This window comes from Mobula birostris, chromosome 14 (genome assembly GCF_030028105.1).
Source record: "Mobula birostris isolate sMobBir1 chromosome 14, sMobBir1.hap1, whole genome shotgun sequence".
Classification (NCBI taxonomy): domain Eukaryota; kingdom Metazoa; phylum Chordata; class Chondrichthyes; order Myliobatiformes; family Myliobatidae; genus Mobula; species Mobula birostris.
The window spans coordinates 7,805,808-7,826,990 of record NC_092383.1 but is presented as its reverse complement, the minus strand read 5'-3'; the positions used below and the strand labels follow the sequence as shown (position 1 = coordinate 7,826,990).

The following is a 21,183-nucleotide window of genomic DNA, read 5'->3' as shown; positions in this document are numbered from 1 at the left end:
ATTTAAGTTAGAATTGTTATAACTCTTTAAAGGAATTTTAAGCTCCTACGAATTACCTGGTCAATCATTTTCCCAATTTGTTTTCACTATATTGTGACTCATGCCTTGTGTTTTTAAGCAAAATAACTCTGGTTCCAAAAGCCAACACAAATGTTCACTCAAAAAAAATCCATTTTAGTTATTTTATACTCAATGCAAAACCAGCTATTTGTGCTCAGCTCTAATGAATTCTGCTTCTTCCACATACTCAACAATTGAAAACATTAATCACAGTAGTGACTGGTTTTGTCTGCATAAGTGAAGACCTGGTGATTATTTTCCTCTCTCTAGTGCACTCCAAGTACTCCATTGTTCCACTGCAATAATTGAGGTTTGAATTAGTGTTAAAGGCAGTAAGTAGCAATCACAAAGAGTGCAGATGCTACAGGAGACTGGGGGGAAAGCGACCAAAACACACTGACAAACATCTCAACAGATTGCCCCCTGCTTGTTTTGTAGCAGTAAAGATAATCTGAAATGTAGATAACTTTTGCAGATCACAGACCATCCTTGAAACCAATAACTATGCTGTGTAACAAGCATCCAGCAACTTCGGCATTTTTAAAATCATGTCAGCACAAGTTGCAGCCCTGGTGTTAGTTAAAATGATACAAAAGATGGCCAACAAGTAAATTGTTTCTAATTATACCAGTAATTGATTTTGTGAATAAGCAGTAACTTTGTTTCTATGCAAGTTCTTAATTCAATTTGAAAACAATGCTGCGCTGCAGAAAGGTACAGACAAAGGGCGAGTACTTGGAATCTGGTTTAGTCCATTATCTTTTACTTTAAGATTAACTATTGGGATTAATACACAAGTACTAAAGCACATATTTTACCAACTACTGGTTATCCTGAAGAACCTACAACTTGTGAGGAAGAGTTGCCACAATAATGACCAACAGCTCTTTATATTGAATAAGAGATAAAACAAATATTCCGGCAGAACACAGGGAGGAATCCACTAGTTTTCTACAAACAGCACTATGGGATCTTTTACATCTCCATTTGCAAGAGCAAAAATGGCCTCTACTTAAGTATCACCAACACTGCAGTACTAAGTATCATAGAGTTGAGGACAAGTCCCTGAATTCAAAGCTAAACAGCTGCAAGAAGCAACTGAAAGCTAACTGATATTAACTGAAGACATTATTTACTTTAGTGAAGATAGCTATCTATGCACCAGTGACTGGTTTAATTGTCTTCCTTATAGAGACAGTAGTACAGCACAACCGTCAAACTGATTCTACATCACCAAGTTGCTCTTAGTGCTGAAGCTTTGGTGACCAAAGAGAAATATCATCCAAGAGATACTTGCAGTCCAATCTGTACTGAAACTGCTGGCATCAGGTGCCATCTCACAAGTGATTAATGTACAATCATGGTAGAGGGTTGGGATCAGCTACGTTTGTCCAATGGTCAAAGAACCTAGTAATATTCACTAAACAACACGGCAACACTGGCAAGGTGCCAGAAGGAGGCCACTACAGGTATAATTGTACAAGACAGTAACAGGGAGAGACGGAAAATTAAAACTAACTTTACTTTGAATGAATGCTTATATACATTTTTGTTATTATATATTTAAACATGGAAGTTAACTTATCAACTTCACATTCTAAACTGATAAACCATCAAATGAATGCCTAATAAAATAGGAAACCTCGGTGAAATTGAAAGGGGGCAATAAGTAAGTTACCGATTAACAGGACCACTGGTTGGTTTAGTTGCAGCAACTGGGAAGTTCTTTAGGAATGTTCATTGGACTTTTATAGTAAAGAGTTTTATTAAAATTAAACTAGATGGAAAAGTTAAAAGTTTATACATTTGCTAACATCAAGATAAAGATGGCAAAGACAAATTATTGAACATGGAATATGAAGTGCACCTTTCATCACAGTAACTAGAATTTGTGAAAGCATTCAGTGGGGAAAACCAGAGAAGGAAGACCATAATCAAAATCAGTTCCTTCAATGCAAGTGACCAGTCACACAAAGACAAATAAAAAGGCTTGATCTAGAGCCAGAATGATATGCAAGTGACAAGATGTTAGTTATTTTTCTAACTTTAACAAGGATTCAGAGATTAAAACATAACCTTACTGGAAGACCTATATCTACCTCAAAATGATTAAAACTGATTTACAAATTACTCACAAGTATTAAAAGTTAATGACACAGTTTACTTGCTAAAATGAATGTTTCACATTTTGGGCTCTAGAAAAGTAAAGCAATGCAATTTGTCATCTAACTCACCTTGTAATAGATTTTGGCCCCTTCATTTAACAGCACTTGCTCTCATTAATAGCAATCACAACTTCCTAGCCAAACTGAAGTACAGATCAACTAATTAAACTACAAGAACTAGCCACTTCATTTTCCCTAGTGTCAAAGACAAGTCCAAAAAGAAAGTCGTCAGTTGATTTTAGTACATCTTCTGGCCACATGCAGGCAATTTGTCCAAACAAGCCAAATTCAAGCAAGATTCATAGAACTATAATTACATACAACACAGTCTGAACACACATAATAGTACTTCAAGGAGGGCCCATTATGAGATAGTAAAGGCACCTTACTGATATCATAACCCCAAAGGCTCAAGAGGTAACATTATACGAGTGTTTAAATAAAACTGCAGAACATGCAGTGGAAAAATACTGAATTTTCTCTATTTACAGTAAATAAATCAAAAACTAGACTGTTGCAAGCTAGATCATATTAGCAAATATTTGGACTATCCTTCAAAAGAGCCAAATATACTTTGAACATATTCAAAAATTTAAAGCTAGAGGAAAACAGAACGGACTGAAAGGAAATTTTAAAAACCCACACGCCTTTTTGCACAAATAGCCTTTTTATCCCACTTGGTAAAATTATATTAGGACCAGATCAGTGATCTCAACTGATATATACACCTAAATTGATAGGTGAGCACCCTAACCTTGGGGGGGGGGGGGTTCGTTCAAAAACAAAAGTGTTCAAATTCCATAATACATTAGACAATACAACTTGCAAAAATTGTAGCATTGATGCTTGCTTACAAAAGCTGGCTGCTATGTTCAACTCTGACAGCATTTTCACTTGCTTCACTTACCTAATTTTGTAAAGTTTCTAATTTGTGAAATAGTGTGTACCCTTTATACATTTTCTTCTACCATCTCAACCTGAAATATCCTTAGATTAATAAGTTCTATGCTTACCCATATTGCTCATTTTCCCTTCTGATGAGGAGTACCAGTAATCTCCACCTTCATTTCCTTAGTATGAAACTAATTCTTTCCAACCTGCAATAATAGACAAAAGAAAAGGGCATGGACTTCCTTACTAGACTTCTTCAGTACCTGTAATCTTTAATCATTGTTCACCTCCCTTATACTTGCAATTGCATAGGTACCTGGATGGGAAGGACATGGACAGCTATGGTCCCAGTGCAGATCCATGGGAGTAGGCAGTTAAATAGTTCAGCATGGCCTAGAAGGGTCAAACAGCCTGTTTCAGTGCTGTAGTTTTCAATAGCTGTATGACTTTAAATGAGTGGCACTAATCCCATTTTCCTTGCATTCGGTTCATTTCCTTCTTTCCTGCCCAAGTACCTTTCCAAACGCCTTTTAAACAATGTACTGGCATTTGCTTCTAGCAACTTCTCTGGCAGCTTGTTCCATATACCACCACCCTGTGCATGTAAAAACCACCCCCCTCAGATCTCAAGTATTTCCTTTTTAGCCCAAGCCTACACTCAGTGGCCACTTTATTAGGTACCTCCTGTAACTAAAGTAGTAACTGAATGCATGTTGGTACTCTTCTGCTCCAAGTAGCCCAACCACTTTTAGGTTTTGATGTGTATATATTCAGAGATGTTCTTCTGCACATCACTGTTGAAATGCCCTCCATTCCAGGCAACATGCTGGTGAACCTCCAAATGTGGCCAAACTAATGTCTTACACAACTGCATCATGTCCCAAATCATATCCAATATCCTTGCTTAAGAAAAGCTAAACACCTCTAGCACCTGGGAAACATTCTTCGTGATCTATGAACTTGTACCCCTCCAAATTCCTTGTTACATCAATGCTTCTTAGATCTCTCCTCTTTAGTGCATGTTGCACCAGCTTTAAATAGCTTAGCACTTTACTTCACATTTGCCTGGATTAAATTCCACCTGCAAACACTCCACCCAACTTTCCAGCTGATCTATGACCCTCATTATCCTTAGTCAACCATCCGCACCATAACAAACTAATCAGACCAGATTCATTCTCACACAAGTCAAAGATCCCAGAAATGGTCTTTGCAGAACACCCGTGGTTAGACTTCCAGTCAGAAAAACATCACCCAATTTAGGATTCATTTTGCTGAAACACCTCGGACACCATGTGCCCTGACTTATTGGACCAGCTTACCACATAGAACCTTGTCAAAAGTCTCATTGTCCAAGTTAATTTCCTTAGTAACCACCTCAGAAAACTCAAATTTGAAAGCAAGATTTCCCAGGCAGACTCCCCCTCATCATTCCTTGCCTTTCCAAGTGATCATACATCATATCACTCCTTTCCCGACTTCTGATACAAGGTTAACAGGCAATCTTGAGTAGACCAACATTAACTACCCTCCAGTGTTCTAATACCTCTCCCATGGATAAAAGTGAAAAATCTGTCAGAACCTCTGTACCCCTTCTCTTGCTTCCCCCAAGATCCTAGGACAGAATTCATCAGGATGAACATCCTTGGGATTTGTCCAACTTATTTGCATCAATCTCTTGACACCACCCCTTTCCTGTTACAGATATTTCTGATTCCTGTTATTCATTCAGGACACCACACATACCCCCCAACTCCACACAGGCTTCCCTTTAGGTCCCCAAAGGGACATGCTTCTTCTTTAGCTACCTTCTTGCTCTAATATTTATGAAAATACTTTGGAATTCTTTTGAAACCTTTTCATCCTGAATGCTTTAGAACCATAGAAACTACAGCACAGAAACAGGCCCTTTGGCCCTTCTTGGCTGTGCCGAACCATTTTCTGCCTAGTCCCACTGACCTGCACATGGACCATATCCCTCCATACACCTCCCATCCATGTATCTGTCCAATTTATTCTTAAATGTTAAAAAAGAACCCGCATTTACCACCTCGTCTGGCAGCTCATTCCATACTCCCACCACTCTGTGTGAAGAAGCCCCCGCTAATGTTCCCTTTAAACTTTTCCCCCCTCACCCTTAACCCATGTCCTCTGGTTTTTTTCTCCCCTTGCCTCAGTGGAAAAAGCCTGCTTGCATTCACTCTATCTATACCCATCATAATTTTATATACCTCTATCAAATCTCCCCTCATTCTTCTATGCTCCAGGGAATAAAGTCCTAACCTATTCAACCTTTCTCTGTAACTGAGTTTCTCAAGTCCCGGCAACATCCTTGTAAACCTTCTCTGCACTCTTTCAACCTTATTTATATCCTTCCTGTAATTTGGTGACCAAAACTGAACACAATACTCCAGATTCGGCCTCACCAATGCCTTATACAACCTCATCATAACATTCCAGCTCTTATACTCAATACTTTGATTAATAAAGGCCAATGGTCCAAAAGCTCTCTTTACGACCCTATCTACCTGTGACGACACTTTTAGGGAATTTTGTATCTGTATTCCCAGATCCCTCTGTTCCACTGCACTCTTCAGTGCCTTACCATTAACCCTGTATGTTCTACGTTGGTTTGTCCTTCCAAAGTGCAATACCTCACACTTGTCAGTATTAAACTCCATCTGCCATTTTTCAGCCCATTTTTCCAGCTGGTCCAAGTCCCACTGCAGGCTCTGAAAACCTTCCTCACTGTCTACTACACCTCCAATCTTTGTATCATCAGCAAACTTGCTGATCCAATTTACCACATTATCATCCAGATCATTGATATAGATGACAAATAACAATGGACCCAGCACTGATCCCTGTGGCACACCACTAGTCACAGGCCTCCACTCAGAGAAGCAATTCTCTACCACCACTCTCTGGCTTCTTCCATCGAGCCAATGTCTAATCCAATTTACCACCTCTCCATGTATACCTAGCGACTGAATTTTCCTAACTAACCTCTCATGCGGGACCTTATCAAAGGCCTTACTGAAGTCCATGTAGACAATATCCACTGCCTTTCCTTCATCCACTTTCCTGGTAACCTCCTCGAAAAACTCCAACAGATTGGTCAAACATGACCTACCACGCACAAAGCCATGTTGACTCTCCCAAATAAGCCCGTCTATCCAAATGCTTGTAGATTCTGTCTCTTAGTACTCCCTCCAATAACTTACCTACTACTGACGTTAAACTCACCGGCCTATAATTTCCCGGATTACTTTTCGATCCTTTTTTAAACAACGGAACAACATGAGCCACTCTCCAATCCTCCGGCACTTCACCCGTACACAGCGACATTTTAAACATTTCTGCCAGGGCCCCCACAATTTCAACACTAGTCTCCTTCAAGGTCCGAGGGAACACTCTGTCAGGTCCCGGGGATTTATCCACTTTAATTTTGCTCAAGACAGCAAGCATCTCCTCCTTTTCAATCTGTACAGTTGCCATGGTCTCACTACTTGATTCCCTCAATTCCATAGATTTCATGCCAGCTTCCTTAGTAAATACAGACGCAAGAAACCTATTTAAGATCTCCCCCATTTCCTTTGGTTCCGCACAAAGCCGACCACTCTGATCTTCAAGAGGACCAATTTTATCCCTTACAATCCTTTTGCTCTTAATATACTTGTAAAAGCTCTTGGGATTATCCTTCACTTTGACTGCCAAGGAAACCTCATGTCTTCTTTTTGCCCTCCTGATTTCTTAAGTATTTTCTTGCACTTCTTATACTCCTCAAGCACCTGATTTACCCCGTTTCCTATACATTTCATACAACTCCCTCTTCTTCTTTATCAGAGTTGCAATATCCCTTGAGAACCAAGGTTCCTTATTCCTATTCAATTTGCCTTTAATCCTGACAGGAACATACAAACTCTGCATTCTCAAAATTTCCCCTTTGAAGGCTTCCCACCTACCAATCACATCTTTGCCAGAGAACAACCTGTCCCAATCCACGCTTTTTAGATCCTTTCTCATTTCTTCAAATTTGGCCTTCTTCCAGTTCAGAACCTCAACCCTAGGACCAGATCTATCCTTGTCCATGATCAAATTGAAACTAATGGTGTTATGATCACTGGAACCAAAGTGCTCCCCTACACAGACTTCTGTCACTTGCCCTAATTCGTTTCCTAACAGGAGATCCAATATTGCATTCCCTCTAGTTGGTCCCTCTATATACTGATTTAGAAAACTTTCCTGAACACATTTTACAAACTCTAACCCATCTAGACCCCTAACAGTATGGGAGTCCCAATCAATATATCGAAAATTAAAATCCTCTACCACCACAACTTTATGTTTCCTGCAGTTGCCTGCTATCTCTCTGCAGATTTGCTCTTCCAAGTCTCGTTGACTATTGGGTGGTCTGTAATACAATCCCACTAATGTGGCCATACCTTTCCTGTTTCTCAGCTCCACCCACAAGGACTCAGTAGACAAGCCCTCTAATCTGTCCTGCCTGAGCAATGCTGTAATATTTTCCCTAAAAAGCAATGCTACTCCCCCACCTTTCATTCCTCTGCCTCGATCACATCTGAAACATCGGAACCCTGGAATATTAAGCTGCCAGTCCTGCCCCTCCTGTAGCCAAGTTTCACTAATTGCTACAACATCATAATTCCACGTGTCAATCCACGTCCTCAACTCATCCGCCTTCCCCACAATACTCCTAGCATTAAAATATATACACCTCAGAAGATTTTTACCACCACTCACAACCTTTCTATGAGCGGATTTGCTTAAACTTTCAATATCATTTATTTTCACCCCAGCCACACCGTCAGCTCTGGCACTCTGGTTCCCATCCCCCTGCAAATCTAGTTTAATGCCTCCCCAATAGCACTAACAAACCCCCCTGAAAGGATATTGGTCCCCCTGTGGTTCAAGATCTTTCTTAAGATCTCTCCCATGTCCTCTAAGAAAACCATGCAACTTGCTTGAAACAATTTCCTTTAACTGGCACAAATTTCCTCCCCCCACCCCCTTGATCAAACCCTCAGTTTCCTTTGTAAACAAGATTTTCTATTACCATCTTTACTTCTTACACCTAAACACAGATTTTTCTGTTTTTCCCTCTCTGCTCCCAATTTACTTTCACCAGTTTCCATCTTATAAAATTTTAATCAGCTCTTCCCCAACTTAAGACCATAACTCTCGTTTCAACTTCCTCCTTTTCCACAAGTATCTTAAAGCTCACTGTATTGTGATCATTATTCTAAGTTCCTCGGCAGACAATTCCATCACTTTGCCCATTCTCATTCCACAAGGCTGAGTACACTCCCTCCACCTCTACAAACTAAAAAAAACCCATCTTGGGTGCCTTTAACAAATTCCACCCCATCTAGATTCCATCTACAAAGGCAGACCCAAAATATATTGAAAAATTTGACATCACTCACTGACATTTTAGAACACATTTAAGTTAATGAAGACAACTAAATAATTAGCAAAATAATTAGATCATTTGTGACTTTTGATAGTTAATGCAACCAAAAAATGTGGTACCACCACAACCTTTGGCACCTTTAATCATAACAGCATAACACTTTAGATGTATTGAGCGCAATATTGCTAATGAGCTTCAAGTCAAGTGTTTCTCACCTAATTTCATCGACAGCTGACCTAGCTTTTTTAAAAAAAGAGGCTAATTTATGTTTCCACTATTTAATACATTTGGACGCAAAACTTACCCACCAAGGAACCTCTTCCCAACCCCAAATATGTATGATAATTGATCAGACGCTGCCAGATGCAAGAACAACTGGTGTCAGGAACTTTGCTCATAATCAATACCTATTAACTCATGCAGGAAAAGGCATTAAGGAGCTTTCTGGCAGCTACTTTAATGCCAAAGAATTGGTGCTGGGATTTCAGAAACCAACCCACAGCATTTGCCTTACCTTCCAAAAAGGGAATAAATGTAAAATAACATTTGTTTGAATTATTTGAAGCCAAGTTAAAAAAAACAACAAGCTTTTAGTGCAGGGCTAGTTTCTGCAATAAATATTTGCTTTACTCAGTGCAGACCTGCATTTCAATTTAAGCTCCTGCCAATCACTGAACCGTAAGGCAAGGTTAGAGGCCAAAATCATGACTGCACACATTCCTGAGAATGGATACTTCTGGAACAATGCTGGAATATCTCAGTAAACTAAATTTTAGCCGTATGCAGAAAAGGACATTCCATGAAATCACAACTTTATCTCAACTACTAATCAATGAAAGGCACTAAGCATACAATTCTTCTTTTATGTTGGGGAAGTTATGGCTCACCTTTTGCCATCGTCTCTAAGAAAATAAAAGCATTATTTAAAAAGTACTACACATAACCTTCCTTCTAACATGTTCATCTATTCAAACTTAATGCCTGCCCCTCCCAATTTGCACTTTTCCTCACTTGAGCATCCCATTGTCTTAGTTATTTCCTTCCATTCATTCACTGCTTTGGACCCATTATTCAACTAACATTGCAATGAATCTTTGGCCGTGTCCAACATGCACAGGGAAGTCTCATTTGGGGGCTCCTTTCTCCAGAAAAAGGTAGTTGGTGAACAAAAAATTTACTGAATTATGAAGGATTCATTGGAAATGCTACTTTTGTGGGATTCCACATCTAGATGAGACAACTGTGAGACAGATTTTTCATTTCAAGTGAATTGATCTGAGAAGATGTTCCTCAGATGCTGCTGAACCAAAATACATCAATATCTGCAGAGCAATAAACACAGAATGCTGAAGGAACTCAGCAGGCTATAGCATCCATGGAAAAGAGTGAACAGTCTAAGTTTTGGGCCAAGACAGTTCCTCCAGCATTTTGTGTGCTGTTACTTTGAAAACCAAAAATCTGCAGAAGCTGGAAGTACAATCTTCAACTTTCTGATCACTACACAAATCTTGGCCGACCTTTGTTACCATTTTCCTTCAGTTTTAATACCTCTGAATATAATCATAATGACGACTGGTGACACAAGTGCTATAACAGTTATCACCATTTCCCAAAAAACAGCTTGGAGTTTTGGTCAATTTTTATGTTACAATACTTAAATGAACAGCAATTCAAGGGAGAAAAGGGATAAAACACCAACTCCACTGTGTAGCCCTTCGCATCAACCTTATCACCTAGAGTCAGTCATGCAGCACAGAAACATGCCCTACTGATCAAGTCCTTGTCAATTATGAGGCACCCAGTTACAATTTGCACATTTTAATCTCCCCAAATTCCCATCAACTCTCCTTGGATTCTAATGATCACATACGTACACTAGGGGTAGAGACAGAGATTAGTTCTGTCTCATGTACATCGAGGCATACAGAAATGTGTTGTTTGTGTCAATGACCAACACAGTCCAAGGATGTGCTGTGGGCAGCCCGTCAGTGTCACCACGCACCTGGCACCAACAGTGCATGCCCACAACTCATTAACCTTAACCTACAGTGGTGCTAGAAAGTTTATGAACCCTGTAGAATTTTTTCTATTTCTGCATAAATATGACCTAAAATGTGATCAGATCTTCACGCAAGTCCTAAAACCAGATTACAAGAACCCAATTAAAGAAACAACACAAACAATACTTGTTTGCTTACTCAGAAAAATGATGCATTACATGTATTTGTTGGAGAAAGTATGTGAATCTGAGGTAATGCCTTCTACAAAAGCTATTTGGAGTCAGGTGTTCCAATCAATGAGATGAGATTGGAGGGGTGGGTTGCAGAGGTACCCTGCCCTATAAAAAGGACACACAAAGTCAGGTCACTGACAGAGCCTGCTCTTCTCAAGAACGATCTGTTTAAGTGCACCATGCCTCAATCAAAACAACTTTCAGAGGACATTAGAACTGTACAGATGCACAAAGCTGGAAAAGGCTATAAAAGCATTTCCAAAAACCCTGAGTGTTCTGACTAAAGAGAAATTGTATACAAATGGAGGAAACTCAGTACTGCTGCTACTCTCCCTAGGAGTGGGAATCCTGCAAAGATCACACTAAGAGCACAATGTGCAATGCTGAAGAAGAATTCAGCAACATTGAACAAGAATAATGTTCATGGAAGGACGCCACAGAGGAAGCCATTGCTCTCCCAAAAAAAATTGCTGCACATCTCAAGTTTGCAAAAGACCAGCTGGATGTTCTACAATGCTTCCGGGACAACGTTCTGTGGACAGATGAAACAAAAGTTGAACTATTTGGCAGAAATGCGCATTGCATTGTTTGGAGGAAAAACGGCACCTAACACCAAAACTAAAACCTCATCCCAACTGAAGCACGGTAGAAAGAGCATCACGGTTTGGGGCTGCTGTGCAAACAATGAATTCAAAATTATATCAAGACATTTTACAGAAGGACGTCAGGGTAGCAGTCTGGCACCTGAAGCTCAATAGAAGTTGGACAATGCAACAAGAAAACGATCTGAAAGATAAAAGTAAATCAACAACAGCATGGTTTAAAAAGAAAATCTGTGTTTTAGAATGGCCGAGTTAAAGTCCTGACATCAACCCCATAGAAATATTACAGAAGGACCTGACTCAAGCAGTTCATGCAAGAAAGCCCACCAACATCCCAGAGTCAGAGTGGTTTTGTAAGGAGGAATGGCCTAAAATTCCTCTAAGCCGATGCACCGGACTGATCAAGTTACTGGAAACACTTGGTTGCAGTTAATACTGTACAAGGGATCACACCAGTTACTGAAAGCAAAAGTTCATATTTTTTCCAAAATACATGTAATATTGAATCATTTTTCTCAATAAAAGTATAATATTTTTGATATTATTTAATTGAGTTCTCTATTTAATTTTAGGACTTGCATGAAGATCCAATTATATTTTAGGTCGTATTTATGCAGAAATAGACAAAATTCTACAGAACTCAAACTTTTTAGCACCACTCTTTTGGAGTGTCGGAAGAAACCAGAGCACCTGAAATAAACTGACAAGGTCACAGGGACAATGTACAAACTTCTTACAGGCAGTGGCGGGACAGTGGGAATTGAATCCTAATCTTCTGATTGCTGAAGCTATGTTAACCCCTTTGCTACTGTGCAGCCCCATACACAACTTACAGAAGCAAATTAAGATGTAAACCAACGTACTTTGGGAGGAAACCAATATGCCCCGAGAAAACCCATGTGTTCACAAAGAGAATGGGCAAACTCACCAACGGCACAAATGGAAGGGAAAAGTTCTTGTAGTTGTACCACTGTGCCAATCTTTGAAAGCAGAGTAGAGTTAACGCGACATGAAAAAGGCGCAGTATGAGAACAGAAAGATGCTCAGTGTTTTAAATGTTTGTTCAATGTAATGTGATAAGATCTTACAAGTAGAATTATACATATCCCATCTAAATACCAAAAAGTTACCAGTAACTGCACCAAGATTTAGGAATGTTTTGCTGTTCAAACATCATTCGGCATGGTAAATAGGAAGCAGAAAAGCCATTTTGAGGGAAAATTTGGCAACTGTTCACCATCAAATGAGAAAAGCAGTTGACTTAGCTGCTTAAAATTTATGCCAAGTAACTGGGCATGCATTTTGATGAAACAAGTACACTGCCTGGCTCCCAAAGGTTATTACAGAATGCAGTAGATTCTCTGTCCAACAGGTAGGTTCTGCTGCTAGAACCAAGTAAACCAAACAACAAGATTAATTCTTACTTGTTATTTTATTCTATAAAACACAACAGTGTTAAATATCCAATAATGTGATGCTTTAAGTCACAGGTAGAAAGCAGCCAAACATTTTAAAAGAAAAGCTTTCAGAGAATACTATTTCAGCCTGATTTGCAGTTCTGTTTGGAGAAACAAAGCAAGCCTGACAGTGGAATTTATCACTCCTACAGAAGCTCAAATTGCTGCAGGAGCTGTGTTACAAGAACATTTTACAACATGTTCATTGTATCAGGAAATATTGTACTATTGTAAGATAGTACTTATTAACAATAGGTACAATGTTCTAAATTTTAAAGAAAGCATTGAACTTTCTCCATCTTGTTTTATTAAAGAAATTACACACCATAAACCTCTTATTTTAGATGTTTCATTTAAAAGCCTTTGAAAATGAAGACATGCATACCAGAAATATGTAGCTCTTAAAACAGATTGTTAAAAAAACTAGGAATAAACTATTCAATACAATGTTCATACTTTTGATATTCTACATGGAATGACTTATAAAAAATATTTTTGTTTCCTAGCAACTAACACCCCCAAGTTAAAAGAAGAATAGATCGAGAATTTTAAAAAACCTCAAACAGAATTATTCAACACACTTTTGAGAACCCTAACCTCCACTGAGTTACACAACAAACCCCAAGTTTAGTAATAAACACAACAGATAATTCAGATGCTGGAAATCCAGAGGACCACACAAAATACTGGAGGAACTCAGCAGGTCAGGCAGCATTTGTGAAAAGGAATAAAGAGTTGACCTTTTGTGCCGATGAACCCTTGATGAAAGGCCTCAGCCCAAAACATCAACTTTCCATAAATGTTGCCTGACCTGCTGATCTTCTCCAGCACTTTATATGTGTTGGCCAGGGTTAGTAATGCCTACATTTGAGATCACCACCTTCTCCTATCACTTACAAAAACAGTTTAAAATCAAAATTGAAGCAAATAAGTGTCTCAAGGAAAGGAAAACATGTTAATCTACTGCATCATAAATTTCTGTAAAAACTACCAATTCTTCTTTAATCTATTCCTACAGATACGGAGCATCTTAAACGAGAGCCTTGACCCCAATCTATGCTCACATTCAATCACGCCCACTGAAAATCAAGACGCACAACCCAAAATAGTATGCGACCCATTTATTTCTACCTATACCTAAAAGTACCAAAAATTTTGCAATGATTCCCGGATCACGTACAAATTCAAATAACAGGCTTGTAAAAGCTAAGTAATTCAATAATTTTACTTTGATATCCACACATCCCGTTTAAACTGCAAAATACTTGTTTTAATGCTTACATCGATGACTTGTATCGAATAATAGGCCGCATTCTGCTTCCAAAGTACGAGCGATATAAACAGTGTCGTGCATAACAGTGGCTGGCAAATTCTTAAAAACCACTTAAGAGCGTACAGATAGGGAATCAGATGAGCTCGATTACGAACCTCTGGCGATTATCAAAACTCTCAATATTTGCAAAGTACACAGATACAATCCCGCTGCCCCATTTTGCCGCTAACAGTCTCCAAAACGACGGTACTCTTTGGTATGAAACTAACACCACATTAAACAATCAGGCTTAACCACTGAAAAAAAAAGAAACATCAACAAACGCGGAACAAAACAAATTGCAATCTGTCACTCGCCGTTCCTAAAAGAGCAATGGTTTTGCTTTTGGGAAATAAATGGAAATGATTGGTAGAGACCCCCATAGAAAAAAGAACTGGGAGCGGGGAAGAAACGTTGAGGAATTTGCTTCAACTTTAAAAGAAAAACATAAGCAACCCCGATGCACTTTTGCATTTAGTTAGGGGGCTGTGTTTGTTATTTTTAAAAAGGGGGAGAAAGAGGGGAAAGTAATATAGCTCCAAGTTAGCGAGAAACAATGGCAAGATACAAAAGCTCAGCAGTGGGATCGCCATCATCCGTGGCCCCGACAGTGGCGAGGCGCTGCCCAGGGTCATAGGCAGAGTCCGTGGACCGTTACTAAACACATGGACAGAAGGCCAGAAAGGGCTGGGTGGGGGATTGGACGTGGAGAGGGAGAGGCTAAGGCCGGGCCCCCTGGCTCCCCCGGCGGCCGCTCCTCCCGCCTGTTTATTTTAACTTCAAGCCCACGGCAGGCAGAGGCAAGCGGCCCGGCGGCCAGCGGCAGCCTCACAACTTGTCAACTGCCGCCGCCTTCACCACAACCTCAGCAACTTCACCCCCAACCTTTTCCCTCCACCACCCGCCCACACGCTCACCCCCGGGGAGCCAGCGAGCCCCTCACTTCTCCCTTCCGCGCCGCCGCCCCCGCACCGGAGAGAGCGGCGGGAACACTCCGCCCCCCGGAGCCTCAATCCATCTGCGAATTACCTTCAGTTCCGCACTGTCCGCCATCTTCTCGCGCTTTTACGCGCATGGGCGCCAGCCTCGGCCGCGTCACGTGGGGGCAGGAGGCGGAGGGGAGGGGCGTCGATGGCGTCAGCGCCCCTGGGTTTGAATATTCCCGCCTTTTTTTCATGGCGCCCCCCCCCCTTCCCTAGTGTCCCGGGACTTTTGTGAATGGGGCAGTGGAGTGAAGGCAGAGTATAAAATGAAGACATAGGAAAGTGGAAATCAAAATAAAGAAAGGAAGAATATTAAAAAAAACCGCAGCGATAACAAAACACAAAAAGAAATAAATCGATGCTCTGTTTGCAGGCAAATATTTTGTTGACGTAAATTACTTGACTTAGAGTCATGAAACCGGCCGTGTAGCCAATCTTGCCCATGGTGCCCATATAAAAGTCCTATTTGCCTGTATTTGGGAGATATTTGATGAAGCCTTTCCCCAGCATATACCTGTCCAAGTGTCTTTTAGTTGTTGTTATACCTGCTTCAATGACATTCTCTAGCACAGGGGTTCCCAAGGACCCTTTAGTTAATGGTAGGGGTCCATGGCATAAAAAATTCTGCTCTAGCAGCTCATTCCACATGGGGACCAAGCTCTGTGTGAAGAAGTTACTCCTCCGGTCCTTTTTAAATCTTTCCCCACTCACCTTAAGGCTGTGCCTTCTAGTTTTTGATTCCCTTTCTCCTGGAAAAGTACGGCCTGTTTGATTTTATACACCACTCTAATGGCGGCTCTGTAGCATCACGGTTAGCACAATGCTTTACAGCACCAGCAACCGGGGTTCAATTTCTGTAAAGAGTTTGTACAATCTCCCCGTGGGTTTCTTCCAGGGGCTCCTGTTTCCACCCACTGTCCAAAGATGTACCAGTTGCCAGGTTAATTGGTCATTGTATGATTCCCGTGATTAGGCTAGTATTAAATCGGGGGGTTGCTGAGTGGAACAGCTCAGAGGTCCAGAGGGCCTATAGCTCAGATAGATTGAGATGGATGGATAGATGGGTAGATGGATAGGTGGATAGATAAATAGGAAAAAGACAAGGTCACCCCGCAGTCTCATATGCTCCAAGGAATAAAGTCCTAACCTCTCCAAACCCCTCTCTATAACTCAGGAACTCGAGTCCTGGCAGCATTCCAGTAAATCTTCTTTGCACTCTTTCCATCTTAATTTAACGGTGTCCAAAACTGTCCACAATACTCCAGCCACAGCCTCGACAACATCTGGTACAACTGCAACATAACATCCCAACTCCTATACTCAATGCTCTGACTTGACAATGTGTGTCATTGTATTCCAATTACTGGCTTTGGTTATTATGAAGAGGTCATATTCCAGCCCAAGGAAAAAATAATAATTTGCCTTCAGGAGGGAATACCATAAATTAATGTCTCCTGGTGCTTTTGGACCTCATTTCCTTCATGGACCGAGTGGTCTAATTCCATTCCTATGCCTTTTGGTCTCCATACATCCATTACAATGGTCTGTAACCATTCCTGCACATCTAATGCCCACCTACCTTGAAGCATGATTTCAAGGAATTCTTTCTAGTCCTGCCCCTTCACCGCACCTGATGATAAGTGGGATAAAGGCCAAACATGGTAGTACTATCCAAAATAAGAATACCCAATGCAGGTCTCCAAGAATTTCAACAGCTATGAAGGACACGTGTTTGAAACTGGATCCAAATGAGACATGAGCAATCAAGTTAAGTAAGTTTATTGCCATTTAACTATATACTGTCAAACGAGAGGAAGTTTCTCCGGAACAGGGTGCAAAGCACAGTACTACACATAACACACATATAACACACAATAACTTAGGAAAGTGGTGATAATATCTACAGATAAATTACACGTAAATTAACAAAATGCATAAATTAAATACTGTCTGGTACAGAACAGATTAACCGATGACATTTCAAATGTGAAGCGGCAGAGAGTGCAGAAGCCAAATGGTCTGAGGGAAGAAACTGTTTCCCATCCTGATTGTTCCTGTTTTTAGAGATTGGAGTCTCCTGCCTGATGGTAGAAAGTCGAAGAAGATGCTGGATGGATGGGTGGGATCCTTGATAATACTAAGGGTCCTGTGCACACAGAGCTCCTGATAAATGTCCCTGATAGATGGTAAGGGGACCACTTTGATTCACTCAGCCGTTCCTACAGTACTTTGGAGGGACTTAGTGTAGCTACTTAATATGCAAATAATATGAATGCATTAACAAGAATGAAACAATTGGCCAAATGTCTTATCCTCCAAACAACTACAAAGGAGATATCTTTGAGATATATACTCACTTTCCCAAAGGACCATGCGGCAATTTATGAATCTCAGGCATAACCTCAAACTGCTCTGCATGTGACTATTACTGCAGAGAGTGTGGACACAGCTCATTACATCACAGGAGCCAGTTTCCCCTCTATGAACTCTGTCTCTGTTTCTCGCTGCTTCAGTAAAGCAATCAGAATAATTAAAGTCCCCACCCACCCCAGAGATTCTCTCTTCTCCCCTCTCCCATTAGGCAGAAGATAAAAAAGTCCAAAAGCACATACTACTAGGCTCAAGGACAGCTTCTATATCACTGTTATCAGACTGTTGAATGAACCTCTTTTGCCTCACAATCTACCTCATTATGATCTTTCACTTTGTCGTTTACCTGCATTTTGTTTCTTCGATAGCTTTTGCACTTTATCCTGCATTGTTATTGTTCTACCTTATTCTAGCTCAACGCACTATGCAATGATTTGATCTGCACAAATAGCATGCAAGACAAGTTTTTCATGGTATCTTGGAACATGTGTACAAGATGATAAGAGGCATTGATAGAGTGAACAGCCAGCAGATGTTACTTCCCCAGAGCAGAAAAGGCTAATATGAGAGGGAATAACTTTAAGGTTGTTGGTGGAAAGCATAGGAGGGAATGTTGGAGGTTATTTTTTTACACAGAGAGTGGTGAGTATGTGGAATGTCCTGCCAGGGATAGTGGTAGAGGCATTTAATGAATACTAGACAGCTACATGGATAGAAGATAAATATAGGCCTACGCAGGGGAAAGTGTTAGATTAATCTTGGAGTGGGTTAAGGATTGTGGGCTGAGAGACTTGTACTATGTTCTACTGTTATATGTTGAATGTAATAATAATTAACCAAAATGGAAAAGAAAACAAATAATAATATAAATAGGAAGGAACAAAGAGATAACTTCCAGACAAACAAAAAGTTCCAGGCATCTCGTTAAGGTGATCTCTGGGCACACCTCACCCTCCAACCAGTCTTCATGCTGAACACTAAAGAAGCAGAGGCTTTGTCTGGGTAGTGCCACCAAACCCGTAGACCCTTTGGTGGTTCAAGTATACAGAAAGGAAGAAAAAAGAGGAGAAGAACAATGGCCACAGAAGGTTTGATATTAAGATACATTAAGTACATTGATAAATTTCCTCCCTGCTGCCAGAATAAAGATATTGCTAATAGGTTCTGGAAAATTCTGGGGGGTGAGAATAAAGAGTCAAAGGTCATGGTCCCTATCAGTACTAATAGTTGGCTGGATTGGTGGTTGTCCATGGCGACTCTCAATGACAGGAAGTTTGTGCAGAAGAGCTCTAAAGGTGGAAAAACTGTAGCACTGGGCAGTTCCACTCTCTCGACCTCAGAAGTCCGGGTCAGTGGTATGAACACATGTCACAAACTGAGGTCTTCAGGCAGATTTGAAGGAGTTAGGAAAGAGATTAACAGGAGGAGGAGAAGATGGCGGCACAACGCAGCACGCGCGGCCTCTCCAGTGAATGATATCTGTAATCTGTCAAGTAGGGGACCGTGCATAATTCTGATTTGATGGAGACAGATGTGAGAGCATGGAGGAACATCTGGAGAAACTTCTGAAATGCCCGCTTCACTGCCGCTGCTACTGTGTGGTCCGGAACTTCCAGAGCAGAAGGCCCCAAATCCTTGGCTTTGCTTGTTTCGGCGGCCGGAGAGAGGTCGAAGGCGCTCGGCAGAGGATGGCGCTCGGGAGGCTGTATCGGAGGGGCTGGTCGGAGGCTCGAAGTTTTCGGATGGACGGACTCAGTGTCGGCTGTGGTTGGCTGCTTCCAATGCATCGGCAGTTGTTGGTGCCTGGAGGTTTATGGCAGGGAGTTTCTCCCTTTTGCCGTCTGCTATCGGGGACTCGGGAGTCAATCAACTCGGGACTTGAGACTTTTTTTTTACCATACCTATGGTCTGTTCTTTATCAAATTATGGTATTGCTTTGCACTGCTGTATCTATATGTTATAATTAAGTGGTTCTATCAGTGTTAGTCTTTGGTTTGTCCTGTTTTTCTGTGATATCACTCTGGAGAAACATTGTATCATTTCCTAATGCATGTATGCATTTCTAAATGACAATAAAGGAGGACTGAGTGTTCCCATAATCTAATCTCATAAATATCAATGGTTTAGGCTTGAATGTACAAGGCCCAATATCCAAAATTTGGAGGGATGATGAAGTTTGAGGACAATAGAAAGTAGCAACAAAGGGCTGCTGCAAATAATGGGATCTGAAAGGAAATGAAGGAGGATCCATTTGGCTTCTTTATCATCTCTCAGCCCTTGTCACTATTTCCACACGTTCCTTCTTCCATCTGCCTCCCCCCTTCGCTGGGATCCACCTCTCTCTTGCTAGTTCCTGTTCCACCCCTTCCCCTCACCCTTTATCCTGGACACCTCCTCTGTTTTTCAGTCCAGATGAAGGATCTCAACCCAAAACTTAGAACGGCCATTGTTTCTGCAATGATGCTGCCTGACCCATTGAGTTCCTTAAGCAGTTTGCCTGTCATTCCAGATTTCAGCATTTGCATTTCCTTCTGTCTCTATGAATTATTAATTCATCCATTTTGTCTGCTGAGTTGCCCTTCCACAAGAGGTTCATCAAAATTATCCTGGGGCTGAGGAACTCCACTAAAATGGATAGTCTGGAGAAGCTGGGCTTCTCTTCCTTGCAACAGAGAATGTGAAAAAGTCAGACTGAAGCATTAAAATCACCACAGTTATACTGTACCGTACTTCAGTTGTTGGAGAGAAACTGTGTCTATGAGCAGAAGTGTCAATAAGGAGGAGACACAGAATGAGGACATGACAAACAGACCAAAAGTGTACAAAGAAAAGTCTTTTTTTGGTTGGCCTGCCAGGAGTAGTTAGAGTTAGCACTGAAGGCAGATTCAATTGAAGTGTTGAAAAGGACACTGGAAATGTATCTGAAAGGAATGAATTTGGAGAACTATGGGAAGAGGGTGGGATAGTGGGACTGATTTAGCTGATTTTATGTAAAATCAGTACTGATATGACAGGTCAAGTGTCCTCTTTCAATGCTGTGACCCTCTATGATTCCATGATTTTGTGATGAATGTCACAGAGCACTACACAACTAACAAAATACCCCTTAACTCTCACCTACACCACTATGTTTGGTGACCCACACTGCCAATAGGTACTTAGCGCCATAATTTTAAAATACCAGTTCATGCTTTCAAATCTCTACGTCTCACCTCTTTCCATCTCCGTCATCTGCTCCAACAGTGTAATGCTATTATGGCTCAGGGCATCCTGGAGTTCAGAGTTCAACTCCAGTAATGCCTGTAAGAGTTCGGATGTTCTCCCTGTGAATTGTGGGGGTTTCCTCCAAGTGCTCTGCTTTCCTCCCACAGTTCAAAGATGTACCAGTTGGTGGGTTCACAACTTCAGGATTGAAGGAAGTCCATTTAGAACAGAGATGCGGAGAAATTACTTCAGTCAGAGGGTGGTAAATCTGTGAAGTTTGTTGTTGCGAGAGGCTGTGGGGGCCAACTCATTGGGTGCATTTAAGGCAGAGATAGATAGGTGCTTGATTAGCCAGGGCACCAAAGGGTATGGGGAGAAGGCAAGGGAGTGCGGATAACTGAAGGATTTGGATCAGTCCATAATTGAATGGCGGAGCAGACTCGATGGGCCGAATGGCCTACTTCTGCTCCAA

At 41.0% G+C, this 21,183-nt stretch overlaps 1 protein-coding gene across 5 annotated transcripts in view; it reads right to left on the bottom strand.

Annotated features, from left to right (window-relative positions):
* pias1b (protein inhibitor of activated STAT, 1b) overlaps positions 1-21,183 on the bottom strand; it is a 279,909-nt gene that overhangs the window by 198,590 nt on the left and 60,136 nt on the right. For 2 of the 5 annotated variants that reach the window (XM_072278048.1, XM_072278050.1), the window contains exons 1-2: positions 15,184-15,246; positions 3,239-3,322 (exon numbers count right to left, since the gene is read on the bottom strand). The exons of 1 other annotated variant lie outside the window; for it this stretch is intronic. In XM_072278048.1, the coding sequence (XP_072134149.1) occupies positions 3,239-3,251 (13 nt within the window). In that variant the 5' untranslated portion in view covers positions 3,252-3,322; positions 15,184-15,246. Of the gene's footprint in view, positions 1-3,238; positions 3,323-15,071; positions 15,151-15,183; positions 15,247-21,183 lie in introns of those variants that run through there. 2 more of the 5 variants (XM_072278049.1, XM_072278051.1) reach the window with 2 other exon arrangements.